This window comes from Mustela nivalis (genome assembly GCF_964662115.1).
Source record: "Mustela nivalis genome assembly, chromosome: 2".
Classification (NCBI taxonomy): domain Eukaryota; kingdom Metazoa; phylum Chordata; class Mammalia; order Carnivora; family Mustelidae; genus Mustela; species Mustela nivalis.
Genome location: NC_139021.1, coordinates 136,001,258 through 136,022,318, shown reverse-complemented (window position 1 = coordinate 136,022,318; position 21,061 = coordinate 136,001,258). Strand labels below are relative to the sequence as shown.

The following is a 21,061-nucleotide window of genomic DNA, read 5'->3' as shown; positions in this document are numbered from 1 at the left end:
TTCTCTCTTGGCACCCATAACCACCTGACCTTACACAGAGGGCTCAAGGCAGAGACAGGTTAGGTGGCAGGTCTTGTCCCTTCCCTTCCAAGTCCCAGCCGATCTAGGCCTTGGGTTGCCAACCTATAACATGGAGCTCATCTCTCCCCCAGAGCTGGTCCTTTCTCCCTGCCACAGGGCTGGGCCACTTTGTTTCCCTGGCACTGGCCCTGTTGGTGCTGCTGGAGGCTCTGGCCCAGGCGGAGACCAGGAAGATGGTAAGAGCCCAGTGTGCGGTCTGCCCTAGAGCATGCTACCCCATCTGCTTCCTCCTGCTGCCTGCGCTCCACGTTGGCTACTGTCTTCAGTCCCCTCGGGTGGGAATTCTCTGCCTTCTCAGCCAACCCCTGAGGCTTCTCTGTTTGGGACTCCAAGTTCCCTGGGCTATGAGGCTGGGAGGAGAACGGGAGGGGGTTCTAGGTGTTTGTGATAGTCCTTGGCCACAGCTGCCTCCACCAGCTCTCCCCACGACTCCGGAAACCCCAGCAGGGGCTGAGCCCTAGCTCCCTGGAGTTCAGACTTCAGAGACCCCTTGTAGGTGTGGCTGCAGGTAGGTAGACGTCTGTGTGTGTCTCAGGCATCTGGGAGTGTGAGTGAAGACCAGTACTGAAGTATATGAGTGTATGGGGAGGGTCTCTGGAGAGCAGGAAGGGATCTTAACAGGCCCAAATCCAAGGTCCCTAACTGACCCCAGTGGCCTTGGAAAGGACCTAACGGACCATCTGGTTGGCCTCAAGAGACAGTGAGGTCTGGGTTAGGAAGGCCTTCTGGGGCAGGGAGGAGCCTGGCAGAGGGCACAGTGGCTTCTAGACATACAGCGTCTGACTTCAGGCCGGGGCAGATCTAAAGGCCTGCTCTGAACCTCACCTTCACCTTTGTAAGGGTACACCCCATTTTCCTCAGCCTGAGTCTTCTAGTTCTGAATCCTGGGCTAGTCCTATAGTTCTCAGCTCCCAGCAAAGCACCCCCAGATCTGGGTTCAAATGTTGGCATGGCTGCCTGTTTGTGTGTGGTTTTGGCTAGTCTTTTTTCTGTCCTCCTCCATGGAAGATCCTTCCTGCTCTAATATTCTGCCCATGCTTCCCACCACCCTTGAAGGTTAAGGGAGCTTTGAAAATGGCTTGGTGGGTCGTCCTTCTCCCTGTCCCACAATCAACATATGCATACACCCAGACCACAAGCAGACCCCTGCGGGCTGCCTCTGCCCCTGGCAAGGCCAGGTGCCTGGCTGGGCTTGGCACTGACCATGCCAGGGACCAGTGGGTGAGTTGGAAGTGTCGGGGGAGGCCAGAAGAGGGGAGCAGCACATCATGCTTTATAATTAAACTCAAATCAAAAAATAGCAACAGCATCAAGTGTGCGGAGACAGGGAGCTGGAAGCAGACAGCACAAAGTGCCCGTCAGAGAAGACCACAGCCTGGGCCAGATACCCCCACAGGTGGGTGAGTGCCCCTATCTCGGGGCCACGGAGCATGCTGGGTCATGAGGGCCAGGGCACCTGGGCTTGTGGGTGTTGTTGTGGGACTGGGTTAGATTGGAGCACAGACTGGGTTAGAGACAAAGCAAGGTAGAATCAGAAAGATGTGGTCTCGGATCCCAGATCCCATGCTAATTGGCTGTATGACCTTGAACATATTGCTTAATCGCTCTGAGCCTCAGTTTCCTCATCTGTAAAATGGGGATGATAATATTAGCTGCTTCATAAGGCACTGTGAGGATCCGGTGAGAAAATATAAGCATTTAGCTCTGTCTGGTACCTTATTGTAGCTTAGTAGATCCTTAGTAAGTGGTGAAAATAATTACAATTATTGCTGGACAGAGAAACAAACCTCAAAAGACACAAAGAGACAGAGACTAAGCCTCACTGTCCTGTGGGAAGATATGGCTAAGGCTCGAAGAAATAATAATAATAATTATGATTATTATTATACTAAAAAGGGTAGTAATAATAGTAATGATAATAATAGTAAGCTGTACCCTTTGGGAGGGCATCTATCCTAAGATAGGCCTGTGGAAGGGGCCTTCCTTTTAGTATCTCATGAAATTCTTACAGTAGCCTGTGAAGGAACTGGTTCAGCAAGAACCACAAATACCACACCTGAGAACTCTGCCCAGATCTGCCCTCCCAGGACAGAGTCCCACTGGCTGGTCACCATCGGCTGCTCACCTGCCACTTGCCCTGAGGTGTCCTTTGCCAGACTCCTCATGTCCTGCCCTGAGATGCCTGGCCTCCACTGTCCTTGGCCACGGTCCCATCTGCTTGGGGAGGAGACGGGAGAAGCAGAGAGACTGGCTAGGAGGGAAGGCCAGTGGGAACATCTGGAGGTTCAGCTGAGGAGGTGGCTGGCCATGGATGCCCCCTTGCCCTGAGGAGGTCTGGGCCTTGACCTGAGGCCACGGGCATGCAGAGCGGTGTGGTGAGCACTGTGGCAGAGCAGGAGCTCCTGTGAGAGGCTGGGGAGAGCCACATGGAGAGGAGGGACACACACAAAGACAGAAAACAAGTGCCTAACCTCGTAAACAGCGGCAGCCCAGGAGCCAAGAAACCACTGCCTAGGGAGGCAGCTGTTAGGCTCAGGGAGAAAGCGCAGGAAGGAGGCAGAATGAGGGCCAGAGAGGAGGAGGAGAAGAGCCAGGCCTGGCCTGTCCCTACGAAATGCTGGGCCCCGTGCTTCGTGCTTCGCTCTGCGGTGGCTGGTGGCCGGGATGTGGGGGGAGGAGTCAGGCCAGCTCTGGGGGCAGCAGAAACCAGGGGAGCTGCTGCAGCCACAGACCTCCCTTCCCTGGCTATGTCTGGAACTTGGAGGATGAATCCTGGGGCAGGGGGCTGGGCCCCAGCGGGACAAAGCAGACAGGTGTGGGGGTACATCCGTGAGCTTCAAGTGTGCAACTCTAGGTGGAACCAAACAAAGAATACCCCTAAGTCCAAGGAAAAGGCCCCATTCTCCAGACTTGGACCTAAGGCCCCTCAGAAGTTGAAACATGGGCTGTGGCCCAGCAGCCCCCAATCTTTGGTGCCTATGCTGTGTCTTTCTCTTCCCAGGAGACCCCTGAAACCCGCTGTGTCTCAGCCAGACCCAGGCGGCCAGCTGCCCGGGCACAGCTGGGCTGCTATGCGTCCACTGGCCACAGGGTGGCGGCCACACCCCACGCCAAGCTCAGAGGCTGGGGCACATCTCCCCGGCTTCCCAGAGCTCCATCCTAGCCCACCTCTGCTCACTCACCCCCAGCCTTTGGCTACACAGGAGTGTGGCTGTTGGACAAGCCTGGAGCCTGGGCTTTCCCCAGCCCCAACACACTTTGCTGCTCCCTACCCTGTGGTTACCACAAACCCAGCCTCTGCTCTCCCTCTCAGGTCGGACACCCCCCTCCCCACCCAGGGAATCCTAAAAGGGCAAGGCCAGGATCTCGCACAAGAAAAAGACAGGCCATGGCCCAGACAGGAGCAAAGACTTGCTGGAGGCCACAGAGTGAGTTACGGCCACTCTCTCTTCCCTCCCTCTGAAGTTCTCTTTCCACCACTTCAGTTAGCCTCCCATGTCCAAGGGGAGTTCCAGGGCCAAGGGCCTTCGTCCCAGAGATGCCAAGCAGAGAGGGGCCTGGGAGTTTGGAAGGATTGCACTTCAGTCCACAGCGGCCTAGGTCTGCACTCAGACCCCACCCCCACCGGCTCCAAGGGAAGGACCTGGAATTCTAGCCACTTCACAGCATTTGTGTTCTGGGCGGAACCCGGCGGGTTCCGCTTGGGTGCTGAGTCCCATCCCTGTATCCACTCCCCCATTCCCGGCCCCAGGTCATGCCCTAGGTAGGTGGCAGGCCACTCTGCCTGCCCTGAGAGGTGACAGTGGGAGATGAGGGGGAAAGCCGGCTCTTCACTTCCACCCTGCCCACCAGCTGCCCACTGGGTGAGCTTGGCCAAGCCGGTGGCCTCCTGGGTACCCATTTCTCTTCCCGGTCCTGTCACTGCCAACCCAAGAGAAAAGATGTTCTTCCCAGTTTGTACCTTCCCTAGTTACTGGCTGAGGGGGCCAGGGACAATTAGCCGAGATAGGCACTCCTTCCCAGCTCCGCACCAGCCCCAGGTTCTGGTGCCACTGACATCCCAGCTCTGCAGGGGCCCGGACACCCTCAGACAACCGACTCCTGACACAAGCCATCCCACCTGGGTGAGGCCTGACCTGCAGCACTGGCCTGAGTCATGGGGGTAAGGAGGAACGTCCCAGGGCCTAGAGGTAGAGGTGCGACAGCAGCACCAGGCTCCTCTGGAGAGACAGATGGAGTAGTGACCCTCTCTGGAGTTCCCAGAGGTGGCAGCCGGAAGGCTTGGGGCACAACCGGACTGAAACCCCAGCCTTGCTCCCTATCAGCCACAACAGCTTTGGGCATCACTTAAAACATTCGTCTGAGTGAGGCCTCAGGCTCTTACGAGGCATCAGCTTACTCCATATGGAGATGCTAACAAATGCCATTTCATGAGATGGGCTCTCTCCTTCAAGCACCCAAAGCTGGGAGGGACTAGGGACTCGGGAGCAGAGTTGGAAATAGCAGAGGAGGGGGCCTGAGGTGAGCTGCCAGGTGTGAGGGCCTTCCTAAGTGCACCTCTGAGGTCCCCATCCCTACAAAGTCCCAAGTATCAGTGACTTAAGGGGGAGTTGCTACCCACAAGGAACTCCAGTGGCTCTTTGGGCAAAGCTTCCAACATCCAGGACCTCTGGAAAGGACAGGAGAGACCTTCCCAGCTCCATAGCAGTTACAATGGATTGATTCCCTTGTTCTCTGGAGAAAAGGAACTAGGTCTCAGCCCCAGCTGAGCTGGTTAATAGCTGAGGCCCTTCCTGCCACATCCCAGTGGCCCCTGGGCCCTGCACCGTGCCTGGGCCTCCCCTTCAGCTGGACCCTCTGGTGGGGATCCTGCCCCCAACTACCACAGTGTCCACTCTGTTTCAGTATGGACTCGCTGCAGAAGCAAGATCTCCGGAGGCCTAAGATCCACGGGGCGGTCCGGGCGTCCCCCTACCAGCCGCCCACATTGGCCTACCTCCAGCGCTTGCTGTGGGTCCGTCGGGCCGCCATGCTGAGCCACATCAACGAGGTCTGGCCCAACCTCTTCCTAGGAGATGCGTAAGTACAACCCACGGCAGGAGGTGGAGGGAATAGAAGGGAAGCCTCTCCCCGAGATTTGCAGGGGCAGAGGGGGCACTGTCTTTGCCTCCCTCCATCTCTTTCCACACGTCTCTATCCTTTTATGTTATTAATTTTAATGTGGAAATAGAACACACATAAGAAAAGTACATATAGGGGCGTCTGGGTGGCTCAGTGGGTTGAGCCACTGCCTTCGGCTCAGGTCATGGTCTCGGGGTCCTGGGATCGAGTCCTGCATGGGGCTCTCTGCTCAGCGGGGAACCTGCTTCTCTCTCTCTCTCTCTGCCTGCCTCTACATCTGCTTGTGATATCTCTCTGTCAAATAAATAGATAGAAGATCTTTAAAGAAAAAAAAAAAAAAGAAAAGTACATATAGGACATACGAACTGTTTCACCATCCATGTTAAGAAACAGGACATTCCTAATGCCTCAAAAGTAACTGACCCTTCTCAGCATAACCCCCTTCCCTGTAGATGACTACTAAGTATTGGAATAATCTCCTTGCTTTTCTTCAACATCCATATACCTAACAATGTGGTTTTGCTTGTCTTTTAAAGCTATATGAATAGAATCATATTGTGTGCATTTTGTGTCTGATTTTATTTGCTCAGTATTGTCAGATTCACCCATGTTCTATGCAGCTGTGGCTCTCTCATTTTTCATTGCTGTATACTATTCATCTGTATGACTATACCATAGTTTATCCATTTGGTCGTATATGGACATTTGAGTTGTTTTGACTTTTTGGCTATTGTGAACAGTGATCCTAGGAACGGTCTAGTACATGGGGGCACACACACAGGTTTCTCTAGGGTGTACAGTTATAAAGAAAGAATTGTGAGTCATTTTCCCAAAAGTTTTCCTAACATTTGAAACGTATGGATCAATATATGGCTTTTAGAAATTATCCTTAGTATTTAGAAAATATGTTCAGTATCTTGTTAATAATATGGCAAGTATGCTATATCCCCCACCAGGTAACCAGTAATAAAATCCTTATTGACTTTTAAAAAATGCATACACATCTATGTACATAAATGCCTTTTCACTTTTTTTTTTTTTTTTTTACAAAAATGATACCTCTTTCTAGTCCCATTTTGTAATCTGCTTTAGATAGAAAGCTTTTGAAATGGAACCACAGAACATCTTTTGAAAATATTTTTAAACAGTGTTCTGTATGGTATCCTGCATTTTCCACACGTTCTCAATATAGCATAGACACCTTTCCTCCTTTACCTGCAACTGTAACATTTTAAGGGTTGCAAAGCATTTCATTTAGCTATACCACACTCAGTCTCCTGTTACAGGGTATTTAGTGATTTCTTCCAACTTTTCACTATCTTGAATGTCAATAGATCCACTTTTGGGGACACATTTTGGATCTTTTTTCCTCTAAGTTCCTAGAAGGGGACTTGCTGAGGGAAAGTACGTATATATTTCTTGTATTTTTAAGGCTCTTGATGCATGGGGCCAAACTGCACTTGACCAGAGTGAAAAAGAGTCTTGAACTTCAACTAGAGGAGCCCCTTCACTCAGGCCTATTCACTCTTTCCAGTCTCACACTTGGATGAGGATGGCAGAGGAGGGAAGGGGATAAGTTAAGTTCTAGCCCAGCCAGAGGGGACCCAATGAGACCTGCCCCCCTCTCAACTCCCCCATGCCTTCCCTCTAGGTATGCAGCCAGGGACAAGAGCAAGCTGGTCCAGCTGGGCATCACCCATGTCGTGAATGTCGCTGCAGGCAAGTTTCAGGTGGACACAGGTGCCAAGTTTTACCGTGGAATGCCCTTGGAGTACTATGGCATTGAGGCTGATGACAACCCCTTCTTCGACCTCAGTGTCTACTTTCTACCTGTTGCTCGATACATCCGAACTGCCCTCAGTGTTCCCCAGGGTGAGCTACTGGGAAAGGCATGGGGGGTGGGGGATGGGGTGGTGATGGTTGTGGTGGTTGGCGGGGGTGGAATCTGGGGCTCTTTTTCCAGTAGCATTGCTGGGTTGGGTGTCCAGAGTTATAAACCACTTCAACAGCCTTCCCACCGTACGGAGCAATAAGCTACTACCATTTAGTGAGTGTCTCCTTCAGGGGACCAACAATCACAGACGTAGCTAAGGTCCAATGTGGTTGTCCCTGTAACCATATCCCTCAATAAGTGTATTGGGCAGAAGGTACAGGGTCTAGCAAAGGCTGAGCAGGCCCTTCTAAGACGAGGCCTTGGCCAAAGGTTACAAGGACAGGGAAAGAACTGGGGGGACAGGGAGGTAGGTGGACACCCCTGTCATATGCTACAAATCCGGGGAACTCCAGAAATACAGTATCCCCTCACACCCTGCCAGAGTTGCAAAGGATTCCAGAGGAAGCATGTTGGATCTGGAGAAGGGAACGCCCCCTGTTAATTTGTTGTGTGACCTTGAGCCAGTCCCTTTCCCTGTCTAGGCCTCAGCCGCCCCATCTGACTGTGGGGACACTGTCAGTATTCCAGGGTGTTGTGACAGGTGGGCTGAGGCTGGCAGAAGGATCTTCAGTGCCCAGTGGGGTGGTCAGTGCAAGGGCAGGTAGCTGACACTAGGCGGTGTCTTCCTGCAGGCCGTGTGCTGGTACACTGTGCTATGGGGGTGAGCCGCTCTGCTACAGTTGTCCTGGCCTTCCTCATGATCTGCGAGAACATGACCCTGGTGGAGGCCATCCGGACGGTGCAGGCCCACCGTGATATCTGCCCCAACTCGGGCTTCCTCCGGCAGCTCCAGGTTCTGGACAACCGACTGGGGCGGGAGACAGGGCGACTCTGACTTGGTGAGCAGCCGGGAGCCCTGACCCTCTAGCCAGCATGGCCTAACCCAGCCAGCCTGGCCCTGGGGACAGCAGCCTCTGCTGTTTCCAAAGACCTTGAGGTATAAATAGCAAGTGGGGGCTTAGCTGAGGCAGAAGCAGGGAGAACTGAGTGGTGACCTTTAGCAGGTGGATTTCCCTGACCCAATCCAGAGATTCTTTATACAAAAGAGAGTTCAGTCTGTCTCTATAATAAAAGGTTCATCATAATAAAGACAGGAGATCTTCTGGTGGTTTGTGGGGTGTGTCTTACTCCCAAGATGGTCATGAGAGTCCAGAAGACTTGCCTTCCCTGAGTCAGCATGAGGGCAACCTACAGAAAGGGTTTGAGTCTGTGTCAAGTCTCCGTAGAGACGGAGGGGAAGTGAAGGTTAATCAGTGGTGTCTGCCTCGGGTGCAAAAGGGAGGAAGAGGGTACAGGTGCTGAGAATTAGCTGGTCCTTTCTTCATTTTGTCCTCCACTGTAGCATCAGCCAAGAGCTAGGTTGTCGGAATCAAGACCGATGTTCAGTGCATCAGCATCCTCTCCATGCCCACCCTAGCAAAAAGCAATCATCAGAACTTTTGCTGTGCAAGTAGCATCTCTTGAATATTTTCATCTATGTTTTACTTTAAAAAGGACTGACTCAAGCAAGAGGCATCTGGAAAACACAAGTGTTAACTGAGACGATAGGGTCTGGGGAGGAGACAGCCCAGAAATCCCAGACGAAGGATGGTTATATGATGGAGCAAAACGTTTCACTCTGAGTTTCTTAGTATTCGTGCCCTAATAAAACAAAGTAAAGGGGTGCCTGGGTGGCTCAGTGGGTTAAGGCTCTGCCTTCAGCTCAGGTCATGATCTCAGGGTCCTGGAATCGAGCCCCACTCTGCTCAGCAGGGAGCCTGCTTCCTCCTCTCTCTCTCTCTCTGCCTGCCTCTCTGCCTACTTATGATCTCTCCCTCTCTGTGTCAAATAAATAAATAAAATCTTTTAAAAAATAAAATAAAACAATGTAAAAAGCTCCCAGTCTTCTCGCTGCTACCTCTTCACTCCTGAAGAGTTCCCACCCTGCTGGGGGTGGGGTGGGGGTTCTCTTACCCCCACAGCCTCAGTTCATATCTCCAAGTCAATGACTCCTAGACCCCCAGCCGGATTCTCTCCCCTGAGTTTCAAACCTCTGTATCCCATTGCCCACCTCTATTTGAATATTGCACTTGAACTTCAAACTCAGCTGCACTTTTCATCAGCCCCATCCCACTGGCTGAATCCTTCCTACTTCTTCATTTAAATGAAGAGTTCAAGTCAGTGACAGGTGGTGCCTTGGACCCCTGCCTCTCAGACAGGGGTGATTCTATGTGATTCTACCTTCTCAGTACCCCTTGGGTCTGCTCACCCCAGCTTCATCTTTGTTGTGAGTATCCAGCTTCGAGTCACCCTCACGTCTCCCCCGAACCTTGGATCACCAATAGCAGCCCACTGTTGGCCTCTCTGCCTTCAGCCTTGCCCATCCAGGTATCCATGCAGACGTCTTACCAAAACGAAAATCCAATCACGTCACTACACTGCTTACAACTCCCTAAGTACAAACACCTTGATGAAGTATAAAGATGCTTCATGGGCGCCTGGGTGGCTCAGTGGGTTAAGTCTCTGCCTTCAGCTCAGGTCATGATCTCAGAGTCCTGGGATCGAGTCCCGCATTGAGCAGAGAGCCTGCTTCCCTCTCTCTCTCTCTGCCTGCCTCTCCATCTACTTGTGATTTCTCTCTGTCAAATAAATAAATAAAATCTTTAAAAAAAAAAAAAGATTTAAAGATGCTTCATTATCTGAGAACCTTCTTGTATCTGTAGCCTTATCTCTTGTAATTCTGTTCCCATGCACACTGTGTAATTAACAAATGGTAAATTCCCTTGCAGTTTCCAGAATGTACCACATTCTCTTACCTCTGGTATTTTGCATATGTTTCAGATCCTACTGCCCGAACGTACCACCCTCCTCCATTCTCACCGGGGTCTCTGTGAGTCTCAGTTTAGCTCTCACTTCTGGGAAGTCCTTCTGGACCCTCTAAACCTAAGAGAAGGGCTCCTCCTCGGGCTGCCAAAATGTCTATCCACCTTTTGTGATGTCACCCGTCACTCTGAATCATAATTTACTGGTGCCTCGTCATTATCTTTCAAGTGGCTGTCTCTGATCAGGCTTCCCATGGTCTTAAGGTCCCTGTGGCTCCCACATGACCCTGCCCTCAGGCACAGCTCTGGGGTCGTGGGACCCACAGCTGCAGGTCGGCCCCCCACTGCCATGGGCTTTCTCTACAGAGTTCACTGGGGGACTGGATCCCTGCTGGCCCCAAGAGTGGGACTGCCCCCGGAAGGCACCTCCTCTTCCCCGAGCTCCACCTGCATGCTTACCCCTTGGGCACCCCAACACCCTCTTCCCAGTCCATCTCATTCTTCCCTGGCCGCCTTTGACACTTCCTCCTCACTCCACACCAGTGCTCTCTGGCGCCAGCTCTGCCTTCTGTGCAGACGGTCCTTGCCCTTCTCTGCCATCTGGTCTGTTTCCAGAAGACAGGTGCTTTTCCTTTGCATGAATCAAAAAAGGTGCCTCCTTGGAACACATCAGTCTTTCAGGCTTAATCACTGCTGGGCTTGGTGCAGGAAAAGGTGTCTCTTTCTCCCAAGCAGATGCAGCTCCAAGTCAGGATGCCCATCTGAGTGAGCTGAGCCCAGGCTGTGCCCCCATTCCTCCTTCCACAGTTCATAAGCTATGCACACAGCGGCTGCCTTGTTTGATATGTAGGGATGAACATCCCTGTTTTATCATCTAATGACCCAAGGCTCAGAGAAGATAAAATGAGGATGGAATGTGCCTCAGGGATACAGGATCTCTGGGCTCTGGCCTCAAAGGGAGAGTTCTGTCCAGTCAGCTCCCTGCTCTCCTTCCTACAGCACTTGGTCTTAATCCCAGCTGGTTGTTGGCTACCTGAAGTTCTCTCTGAGCCTTTTCCAAGGGTAAACATTACAGGGTAGCTGGAGGACTGCAGAAGGGCTGGTGTTGCAGTGCCCAAACAGGCAGGGCCGCTCTCTAAGCTAGGGATGGAAAACTGTTCTCAATTCATCCTCAGGTTGGGGGCGTCTAGTCTCCAGGATAGACAAAGCTAGTCCCTGCCCAATAGACCCGACTGCCCACCTCCAATTCCTCTGGATCCCCCCAGTGCTTGACAATTCAGCCCTTGTTGCTATTTTTTGCTCATGCACTGTCAGCGGGACCCAAAATAGTGGTTCCAGAAATTGGTCTCTAAATCAACATCCGGGTCTATGAATGTGGGCAGCCTGTCCCTGCTGGCTGGGCTGGAGTGCTCAGAATCTAGGACAGAGCCACACCCTGGGGCTTGAGTTTCAGCAGGTCACCTTCTTGGAGCTTTGAGGTTTGGGCTGCAGGGAGAAGAGGAAAGGAAACCTAAGAAGGCATGTGGTAGGAAGACCAAACATTCCCCAGAGCGTCTGAGGAAACAGAGTTTGAGCTCGAGACTGGCATCTCCATCCGGAAGACTTCTTGCCTGTCCTGCTTGCCCTGGGAAGTCTGCGATGGGGCATCTGCTCCTGTCTTCTCTAGAGCAGCCTCACAAAAGAAGCGGGGGTATTGTTAAGAGCATGACTTTGGAGCCAGATTACCTGGATTCAAATTTATCTCTGCCCTTGACCTGAGGTGTGTGACCTTGGTGAGTCTCTCCATAACCCAGTTTCCTCATCTGTAACATGAGACTCACGAGAGCCAACATTCAAGATTATTTTAAGGATTACATAGGGATTACAGGAAGAGCTTTGTGCAACACGTGGAGAGTTTCCCGAGAGGAGAGCTGTGACTATTGCCACAAGTCAATGGGCCCAGGCATCATCTGTGGCACAGAACCCCATCTCAGATAAAAAGTTGACGGTGCTCTCAGAGTGTGGAACAAATTATTAAAAATTAGCTGACCTGGGGCACCTGGGTGGCTCAGTGGGTTAAAGCCTCTGCCTTCAGCTCAGGTCATGATCCCAGGGTCCTGGGATCGAGCCCCGCATCAAGCTCTCTGCTCAGCAGGGAGCCTGCTTCCTCCTCTTCTCTCTCTGCCTGCCTCTTTGCCTACTTGTGATCTCTGTCTGTCAAATAAAAAAATAATAAAATCTTTAAAAATAAATAAATAAAAATTAACTGACCTAAATCCGACATCGTATTTTAGATTAGATTCTGAAACAGAAGAAGGATAGAAATAGGAAAACTGGTGAAATCTGGGAAAAAAAAAAAAAAAAAAAAGCTTGTGGTTTGGTTAATAGTGTGACACCAGTTTTGATCTCTTTGATATATATACGCTATAGTTATGTAAGAGGCTAATGTTAGAGGCAGCTGGGTGGTGGGTATACAAGAAATGTCTCTGTTAGTGTTATAACTCTGTAAATGTAAAATTATTTCAAAATAAAATGTTAAAAAACACTTGCTGATAATTACAGACTGCCTTGAAAATGCCAAGCATTATGCTAAGTGTTTTAGAAACTACCCCCCACCCTGTTTTATTTCTTGAGGAAAAAAACCAAATCAAATATAGCAAAATGTTAAGATTTGACCGTACTGAGTTGTGGGAATACAGGTGCTTGTTACATCTTTTCTTTTCTTTTCTTTTTTTTTTTTTTAGATTTATTTATTTGAGAGAAAGGGAGTGTGAAAAAGGGCAGAGGAACAGAGGGAGAGGGAGAATCTCTAGTAGATTCCCCACTGAGGGAATCTAGTAGATCCCCCACAGAGCCTGCCACAGGGCTTGATCTTATAACCCTGAGATCATGATCTGAGCTGAAATCAAGAGTTGGACGCTCAAGTGACCGAGCCCCTAGGTACTCTTCCTAAAATATTTCCTAATTTAAAAAATCAAAAATAAATGGACTATCTTCTAAAATTAGAAACATCCTATTCTATATATTTAAGTTTTGAAATCCATATCAAATGGATTTTAGGAAATATTCTGAATTTAGATGATACTATTTTCATTGGTTTCTGGCCTATAATACCGCAAATTCACATGTTATTCTTTTAAAACCTTCAAGAGGCTTTATTATAGGTAATTTTGTTTTAAGAAAAATGTGATGATGACCTGGTTTATAGTACATTGTGTTTAGATTAAATAACTGTGATCAAAGAGAATCTAAGACATTAAGTCAAACTACATATTATTTCATCACATCTTCACAATCCTATGGAATAAGTTGATAATAGCACCCTCATTTTATCGATGACAACACAAGTGTAGAGAGGTTAGGCCAGAGAGCCTCTAACTTTAACTGAGAGTTTATTATATATTTGTGCACTAGTCAGGGTAGGTTCATGGCTCTGACAAGCCAAGTTTATTTCTCCCTTACAACACAGGTTGGTGGGGGCATGGAGGTTAGGGGAAGCAAGCATGGAGGGTGCAGAAGCCAGACATATCATATCCCCTCTAGTTCCCTGGGCAGAACTCAGTCACATGGTCACATCCATCTGCAGGGGAGGCTGGGAAATGTAGTCCATCAGAGTGCCCAAGAAGAAGAGGAAATTGCAGATATTGATGATCATGAATAGGCTTTTATACACCAGTTGTTGATGAGACATGTGTAATTACTTAATTCCCATAGGCCCTAAGAAGTCGATATTGTTGTCTTATTTCCATCTTATGGTTGTGAAACTGAGGCTCAAAGAGTTCAAGTAAGCTTTCTCAAGGTCGCTTAGCCAGCTGTGGTAGAATCATAATACACTTCCTGAAACTTCTTCATTTTGGGTTGGCCTTAGTGACTTGCTTGCCAGTAGAATTTGGAGCAGAAGTGGCATTCTGAGACTTCTGAAGCTGGGTCAGAAGATGCCTTCTAACTTCTGCCTGGGTTTTGGGAACACTCTGGGAGCCCTGAACCACCATACACGAAGTCCTACTGCCCTCAGACCACCATGCTAGAGAGGCCATGAGTCCACAAACTGGTCAACTGAGTCTAGCTTTTCAGCCTCCCCTCCAAAGCACTAGATATTTCAATGAATCCATCGCGAACTCTCCAGACAAACATGTCTGGTGGCTAAATACCATTGATTGACCTCCATCAGTGCCACATGGAACAGAAGAATAGTCCATCTAAGCCATAAGGACCCATAAAATAATGTAATAAAAGGACTACATTTTGGGGTTCTTTATTACATAAGAATCCATAACCAGCATAGCAGCGAGCCAGCTCTGACCGAGAGCCCTGGTTTTTAAAAACCAAATTAGCCTCTGGAGGAATGGGCATATGAGGGAAGGACAGAGCAGCCACATCCATCCACTCCACTGGCGGCAGAGTGCAGGAAGGCGTGCTCCCACAGCAACAGAGGAACATGGAGGACAACAGGCCCTGGCTTATATCTGCTCAGAGTCCCACTCAAGATTGGAAGATAGTTGGGGGCTCCAGGGGGTTACTGGTGGCAAAAGCCCTGAGGTGGGCAGGGTGGAGAGGCTGCCAGAAAGGGAGCTCTCCCCACCACACCTCTTTCTGTTCTAAGCTCCAACCAGTTGACCTTCCAAGCCAACAGACTCCCGCTGAGCAGCCCAAGACTTCCTGGCCACCAGGGACCTCTGTGGATCTGCTGGCCAGCTCCCAGCCTGGTCTTGACAGCTGCCACCTCCATTTCCTCCCTTACAGGGGGTGGGGAGGGCAGCATACAGTATGGGGTCTGCAGCCACTGGGGCCTTGGGAAAAACTGGTTTGAGGGAAACTCAAAGGGAAATAAATACCTACTCAGGTACTGTCATCCTGCCAGCTCCCAGCACTCTTACTTTCCTCAGCTCACTCTGCTCTTTCCAGCTTGTCCCCCAGATTTTTGCATTAATATCCTTATCCTTGCTTCCTGAGCCATTTGATGGCTGGTTAGCCTGGTCCTCTCTCCTGGGGAGCGGCTATAACTTCCCACCTCTGAGATTGCCTATACCCCAGCTGCCACTTCAGAGCCTTTCATCAGCCCATCATCCCTTTGTCCTCACTCCCTCAAAACCCTTCCCTTTTCACACCCCTGTACATGTGTTCAGGCTTTGCCTCCTAAACCCTCTAGGCCTAAAATGGGGCTCCTGGGACCCACAACTGGGACCTCAAAAGATGAGGTATCAAGCCTCCCAGGACTCCGGCTCAGCGCTGCTGACTGCTAGGGCCATGCTGACTTCGGCAGTCACTGGGGATGAAGGTTATGGCTTAAGTTGACCTGAGAAAATTCACAAATAATTGAGTACGGGTTGATTTTCCAAGGATCATGGGCAAGTTTTAAAAGGGGTGCTGAGGAAGGCACTGGTTTTACTGGAATGATGAACTAAAGGACTACTAAGGGGGAAACCTAAGGGAGAGACAAGGGGATGCTTCTAGTTCCTTTTAGAGCACACATCAGAGATAAAGATATGCCCTCTGTACTATCCAGACAAGGCCCCCTTCAGACCAGAACTGGTATGCATTCCTTGCTCACATATTTCTGATTATTACACGGTCTCTACCGTATGGCTCTGCTGTCCTAGCCACAGATGGTTGCATCAGGATGGGCACCAGGGCATCGACTTCTAGTTGTTCCCAAAAGCCTCCCCTTTTGGTAAAGAACCTCAGTTATGAGCTGGCTGGCAATGTACCCAGCTAACATAGAACATCTCCCATCCTCTCTTGCTAGTAAGTGTGGCCATGTGACTACATCCTGGCCAATAAGACATAAGTGGAATTAATGTGTGGAACTCCCAGTAAGTCTCTTTGAAGGAGGAAGGGGAGTGCCTTTTGATTTCTCTTCTTCACCGTGCTGCCTGACGTGGGAAAAGTCTTGGCTAGTCATGGATCGCCTCTGCCTCCATATTTCCTCTACGAAAGAAAGAAATGTTTATCCTGTTAAAGCCACTATTTTCCAAGTCTCTGTTACTTGCAGCCAAACTTGGCCTTAACCGTTAAATCTCCTGACCCACAAGGAGCCAGAGGTCCTTGGGGTGGTCTAATGTGGGAGGCTGCCCCTGATGGGTGCTCTTTTCTGAACAAAACTGCTGACCCAACGAGGTCCTCTCTTTTGGAGAGTTTGAGTGGAGGGCGGTACCAGGATGGGTGAGGAGCTACCCTGAGGGAAGCCAGGAAGCAGGAGCCATAAGGCAGTGGAGTCTCATAAGGCAGTAGAGAAGCAGAGGGAGTCAACTGGTAGAGGCAAGAATATCAGAAGCCAAGGGAGGCAAAGCCAAGGCCACCGAAAGCCAGAGCCAGGAGATGAGGCCGAGCCTCCACTTGGTGAGGCCCTGTGTTTATCTGGTCACCAGAGTCATGGTGTAGGCTAGGGGACATTCCCATTCTCCAGGAGATCCTTGTTTTCAAGTGTGTTCTTTCAATGAATCTCTGAGGTCACTTGATTCTGAATCTGTCTTTTGGTCTGAAAGAATCTCATCTGTTCACTTCATGAACTTTAATCAGGTCACAGGCATGGCCGGGCAAGAATGAATCCTTTGGACAAGACAATGGGTCAGTGGATTCAGGACTGTCCCAGAAAGGACCACCGCACAGAGGTGCCCGGCCTGACCTACCTCACTCCCAATCTAGCTTTGTCCCTCCTGAGAAGCAGCCATGTGTCTAGCCTCAGAGACTGTGACATATATGACTCCTACCACCATGCTGAGCTGCCTGGGGCAGAAAGGGAGTGACGGGAAGGATGGGAACGTTGGATATACTCAGACTTGGGTTTTCCCTCAGACTCCATCCCAAGCCTGAGCAGGTAGCAGACTCCTCTGAACCTCACATTTCTCAAGTTTGAAAATGGGGTGGATAACAGCATCACACAGGTCTGTGTGAGCATGAAAACCAGCACCTAGTACATAGTAGATGCTCAACAAAAGCTTGAGTTTCTTTTCTTCCAGGGAAGCTGGGAAAGAAGATCTGTGTCTCCGTCCTTCCTGAACAGGGAGGATGAGAGGGCTGGTTACACAGACCCTGAGAGACACAGAGTCTTTTCCTGCAGCTTCTCAGAACAGCAATGGGGCACAATGTGGTAGTCACACCCAGCCTGTTTCTAGAACGCCATCATCTGGATTTACTTTTGCATTCTTTAAAATAAATGTGTATGATTTAAAAACTTTAGCCTGGCATGTTTACCTACATAACAGGTTCTGCATTCTATTACAGGTTTCTTAAGTACAGTTGTAAACTTACATTAGCATATTAGGCTGTAATGACAAGCGCAGCCCTCTTACATAAAACCCCAATTCTCCAAACAGTAGAATATTTGCTTAATGAAAAGGGTTTTACCGGCTCTCCGGACTCCCAGCTCATCTTTATTCTGATCCTTAATTTAGAGAAAAAGAGAGAAAGATTAAATGTCACACACACACACACACACACACACACGCACACGTCCTCATTTTTTTCAACAAAAACTCTGATGTGGTCCGGCCATCATCTATGAGTAATGCAAACACACACATACACACAAGCACACGCGTGCGCACACACACATTTCTGAAGGAGGCTTATGAGAAAAACCTGGAGTGTCTTGGAATTTTGCTTCTTTTCAATTATAGCTCAATAAAAATGCCCTCATAAAAATCCTAGGTAAGCAACCACTTTGCCAGCAGAATGGGGCTACCTACATCCCAGAGAGGCCTGCCTGGTGAGATTGGGGGTCAGGGGGTAGAAAGATGGCTCCTTCACCATCCCTCTGCCCTCCGTTCTCATACACACATACTTCACACACAATGAATTCCTCTAAGGGACAAGGAACAGCTTATGCCAGGGAGGAGGTAGAGGGAAGCTTTCTTTCTGAAGCCACTGTAAGTCTGCCCAGACAAGAGGCCAGCAGGAGCTAAGCCTTATTTGGGGCATAATATTTTGAAAATTATAGGGCTGTGTTTTTCATTGCTATCTGCCATAGCCAAGTTCCCTAGAAGTAGAAGTACCAGAGAAAATATAGGACACCAGTTAGATTTGAATTTCAGATAACCAACAATTCTTTAGTGTAAATATGTCCTAAATATTGCAGAGAACATATTTATGTCAAAAATTTACTTGTACATCAGTCAACCCTACCTGGAAGTCGTTTTGTCAGTAGGGCCCCAGGGAAATGGAAAAGGAAGGCCAAATCCCAAAGGAGGAGGCCCAGAGGATGTTCTGGTAAGAAAGGAAGCAAGTGGATGGTTAAAGAAGGCTGAGGAAGGCAAGCTGGTGAAGAGACCTACAGATGGTGACCTCTATGGTGTAAGACAGTGTCTCAGGGACAAAATAAAAAGTGGAGCGATTTACTCTTACTCACTTAGGCATCTGGAAGGAAATCATTTTGTGTAACATCAGCAGCAGCCAGGCTCAAGGAGCTCCACGCCAACCAGACCCCTCCCTCACCTTGCCTCTTGGGGAAAACCCTGAGGTACAGCCATAATCCATGTTGAGGAAGAGAGAATTTTGCAGGCTTGAGCTTTTAACTGGGAAGAGTCTTGAGATATCATTATTTAGTAAATGAAGTGTCCTGAATTCCATAGTAGGGCCTGTGGGGGAGATTAGATGAGCTAATAAAAAATAAAGGTGCCTCACTTTCCTTATTCCTCCCAGCGAAAAGAAGAACAGGAACAGGAGGGCAGGGACATAATATACCTTGTTGTCACTTTTCCCTCAGTTTCTAGAACACTGCCTAGCACACAGTAGCTGCTGTATGGGGATGGGCAGAGCGAGTGAATTTTCAGACTCGCTGTGGTGACAAGGCTCTCTCTGGGTCGGGGCTGTGCCTTCTCCTCAAGATGACCTCAGGGACAGTCTGAGACCATGTGCACAGACATCAAAGGAGTCAGTTGCTAGTAAAACATGAACTTTTTTCCTTGCTCAATCTAGCAGCACCTTGTGCTGGGATAAGTGACATCTTCAGGGTCAGAAAGCCGTTATAGAAACAACAACAATACTAGTTACATGCTAGGGCGTGTGTTAAACACGTTATATAATTCATTTATTCTTGAACACACAAATCCCTTAAAGTCAAGGTTAGGAGGTGATCCTTTATCATCTGCCATCAAAACACATCCAGAGGAGTGCCTGGGTGGCTCGGCGGGTTAAAGCCTCTGCCTTCAGCTCAGGTCATGATCCCAGGGTCCTGGGATCAGGGCCTGCATCGGGCTCTCTGCTCAGTGGGGAGCCTGCTTCCTCCCTCCCCGTCTGCCTCTCTGCCTACGTGTGATCTCTGTCAAATAAATAAATTAAAAATCTTTAAAAAAAAAAAACAACAACAAAAAAAACCACATCCAGAGTCTGACTCCTTTCTCACACACCGCACACACCGCCCCCGCCATCTTTGAACAAACCATGGGCATCTCGTGCCTGAACAACCAGAAGAGCCCCCTCACTAGTTCACGTTTTGTTCCATTCCATTCCCCACATACCAGTCAAAATGTTCTGAAAAATGCAAATTAGATCACAAAAGCATCCTTGCCAGAACAAAATCCAAGCTCCTTTACGTAAACATGGCTGCCAGGCCCTCGTTCAGAGGGGCTCTCATCTGCTAACCCTCACTCCCTCACTCCCTTAGGGCAACCACACCAGCCTTTGAATGCATTAAGGTAAGGTTACAGCCACACACACTCCCAGATGCGATAGCTTCAGTAGACGGCTGTTTATTTCTCTCTCACATCGTTGTCCAGAGGCAGGCGGGCAGTCCAGAAAGGCAAGGGGACTTGGCCTCAAAAGGTCATGGATGGACCCAGATTCCTTCCACCTCCCTGCTCTCTTGTTCCTGAGAGGGCTGTCCTCATCCGCCAGGTTGAACTCCTCTGTGTTCTGGGGCTTCCAAGGTGCTTCAGCTTCACTCATTTGGTCCCTTAACCCTGCTCAGACTTGGCATGTGATCCCGTCACCTACATCTCTTCATGTAAACCGTCCCTGATGAATTCTGTCCTTTGTTGGACCCCCAACTGATCCGGGTACACAAGGTGTCAAAGTCAAGCCTTTCCTTAAAACTGAGCTCACTCCGGCCGATGGGATTAGCTCAAGGGACCTGTCATGACTAAACTATTATGGGCTGGCTAATGCCTGTCATTGAACAAGACTGTCCATGACAGTATGAGGTAATATAACTCTCAGGGCAACAAGTATTTATTGAGTGCCTGCGAGGTTCACGGATGACCAGCATATGATCACATGAACTGCCATCTAGCCTTCTTTCCCCAGTGGCACAGTGGGTCCTCTCTGAGCGTTTTTACTGAGTCTCCCGGCTCTTCTGGGCAGCTTTGGCCCTTGTGCACCCCATCACAGCCCTCACTCGCTGAGCTGCCATTTTTCACTGGGAGCTCTGAATTCACCCCAGGCAGGGCCCGATTTCCAGCCTCCCTGTTCTGCCACCTGCTTCTAGAACCAAGTCTGGATGCAGAGTAGGGTGTCATGGCAGTCAATCTCTACTAAATCCACAGGAAGATTTTGGCTCCCAACAGTTTGTTAATTTAATCCTTTTAAGGACGTCTTCATCTGTCCAGTGAGCACTAGTACAATTAACCAGAATTGAAGGAGAAGAAGAAAATGAATAGCCATGACTAGTATGTACTGGTTGCTTCTTCCAAGCCAACAGATTTACGTGCATTACCTTATTTAATCTGTACAATAACCCTATAGGTAAGGTCCTGTTATGATTTCCAGCGCACAGGCTCAGAGAAGTCAGGGGCTTTGTACCAACTCAGTGCTAAGTGGCAGGGGCAAGATTTGAACCCAAGTCCTTTTGTTTTGGAAGCACATGCCCTTCCCTCTTCTGCTCTCCTGCCTCCCACACATGAGTAACTATACTGTCAAGCCTCATCAATGTCACTTTGATGCACTTACAGGCCATGAAGAGGAAACTGCCATCTATCTGTGAAATGAACAGTCCTGACATGAAGACAGAGGTACTAATAGAGACCTATTTGCCAAGGTCACTGACAGACTCGAGCAGGGCTCAAATGGCATTTAGCCTCCTGGGAAAGGTAGGAGTTTGGGGAATGACTGCCCACAGCCCTTGCCCTGGGTTCTTAAGGACTCCAGAGCCCCCCAGCAGGAGGCTGGCAGCCGGCCCTCCCAGTGTTTTGATAGCCAGGGAGATAAACAG

At 49.5% G+C, this 21,061-nt stretch overlaps 1 protein-coding gene across 6 annotated transcripts; it reads left to right on the top strand.

Annotated features, from left to right (window-relative positions):
- The first annotated feature begins 182 nt into the window (after positions 1–182).
- Positions 183–8,224, top strand: DUSP13B (dual specificity phosphatase 13B). 6 transcript variants are annotated; one of them, XM_082717384.1, is made up of 5 exons: positions 183–257; positions 1,383–1,477; positions 4,987–5,160; positions 6,854–7,074; positions 7,768–8,224. In XM_082717384.1, exons 1-5 carry the CDS (start codon positions 255–257, stop codon positions 7,968–7,970), a joined length of 696 nt encoding a protein of 231 aa, XP_082573510.1. In that variant the 5' UTR covers positions 183–254; the 3' UTR covers positions 7,971–8,224. The 6 variants fall into 6 exon arrangements, with proteins under 6 accessions (XP_082573510.1, XP_082573513.1, XP_082573514.1 ...); XM_082717388.1 differs by lacking the exons at positions 183–257; positions 1,383–1,477 and adding exons at positions 3,776–3,844; positions 4,154–4,243; XM_082717387.1 differs by lacking the exons at positions 183–257; positions 1,383–1,477 and adding an exon at positions 276–356.
- The last annotated feature ends 12,837 nt before the right edge of the window (positions 8,225–21,061 follow it).

Coding starts and splice junctions, on each gene's coding strand:
- DUSP13B (XM_082717383.1), top strand. CDS start 3,891: ATGAGGGGGAAAGCCGGCTCTTCACTTCCACCCTGCCCACCAGCTGCC. Junction 4,244..4,986: donor CACTGGCCTGAGTCATGGGG/GTAAGGAGGAAC, acceptor ACTCTGTTTCAG/TATGGACTCGCTGCAGAAGC. Junction 5,161..6,853: donor AACCTCTTCCTAGGAGATGC/GTAAGTACAACC, acceptor CCTTCCCTCTAG/GTATGCAGCCAGGGACAAGA.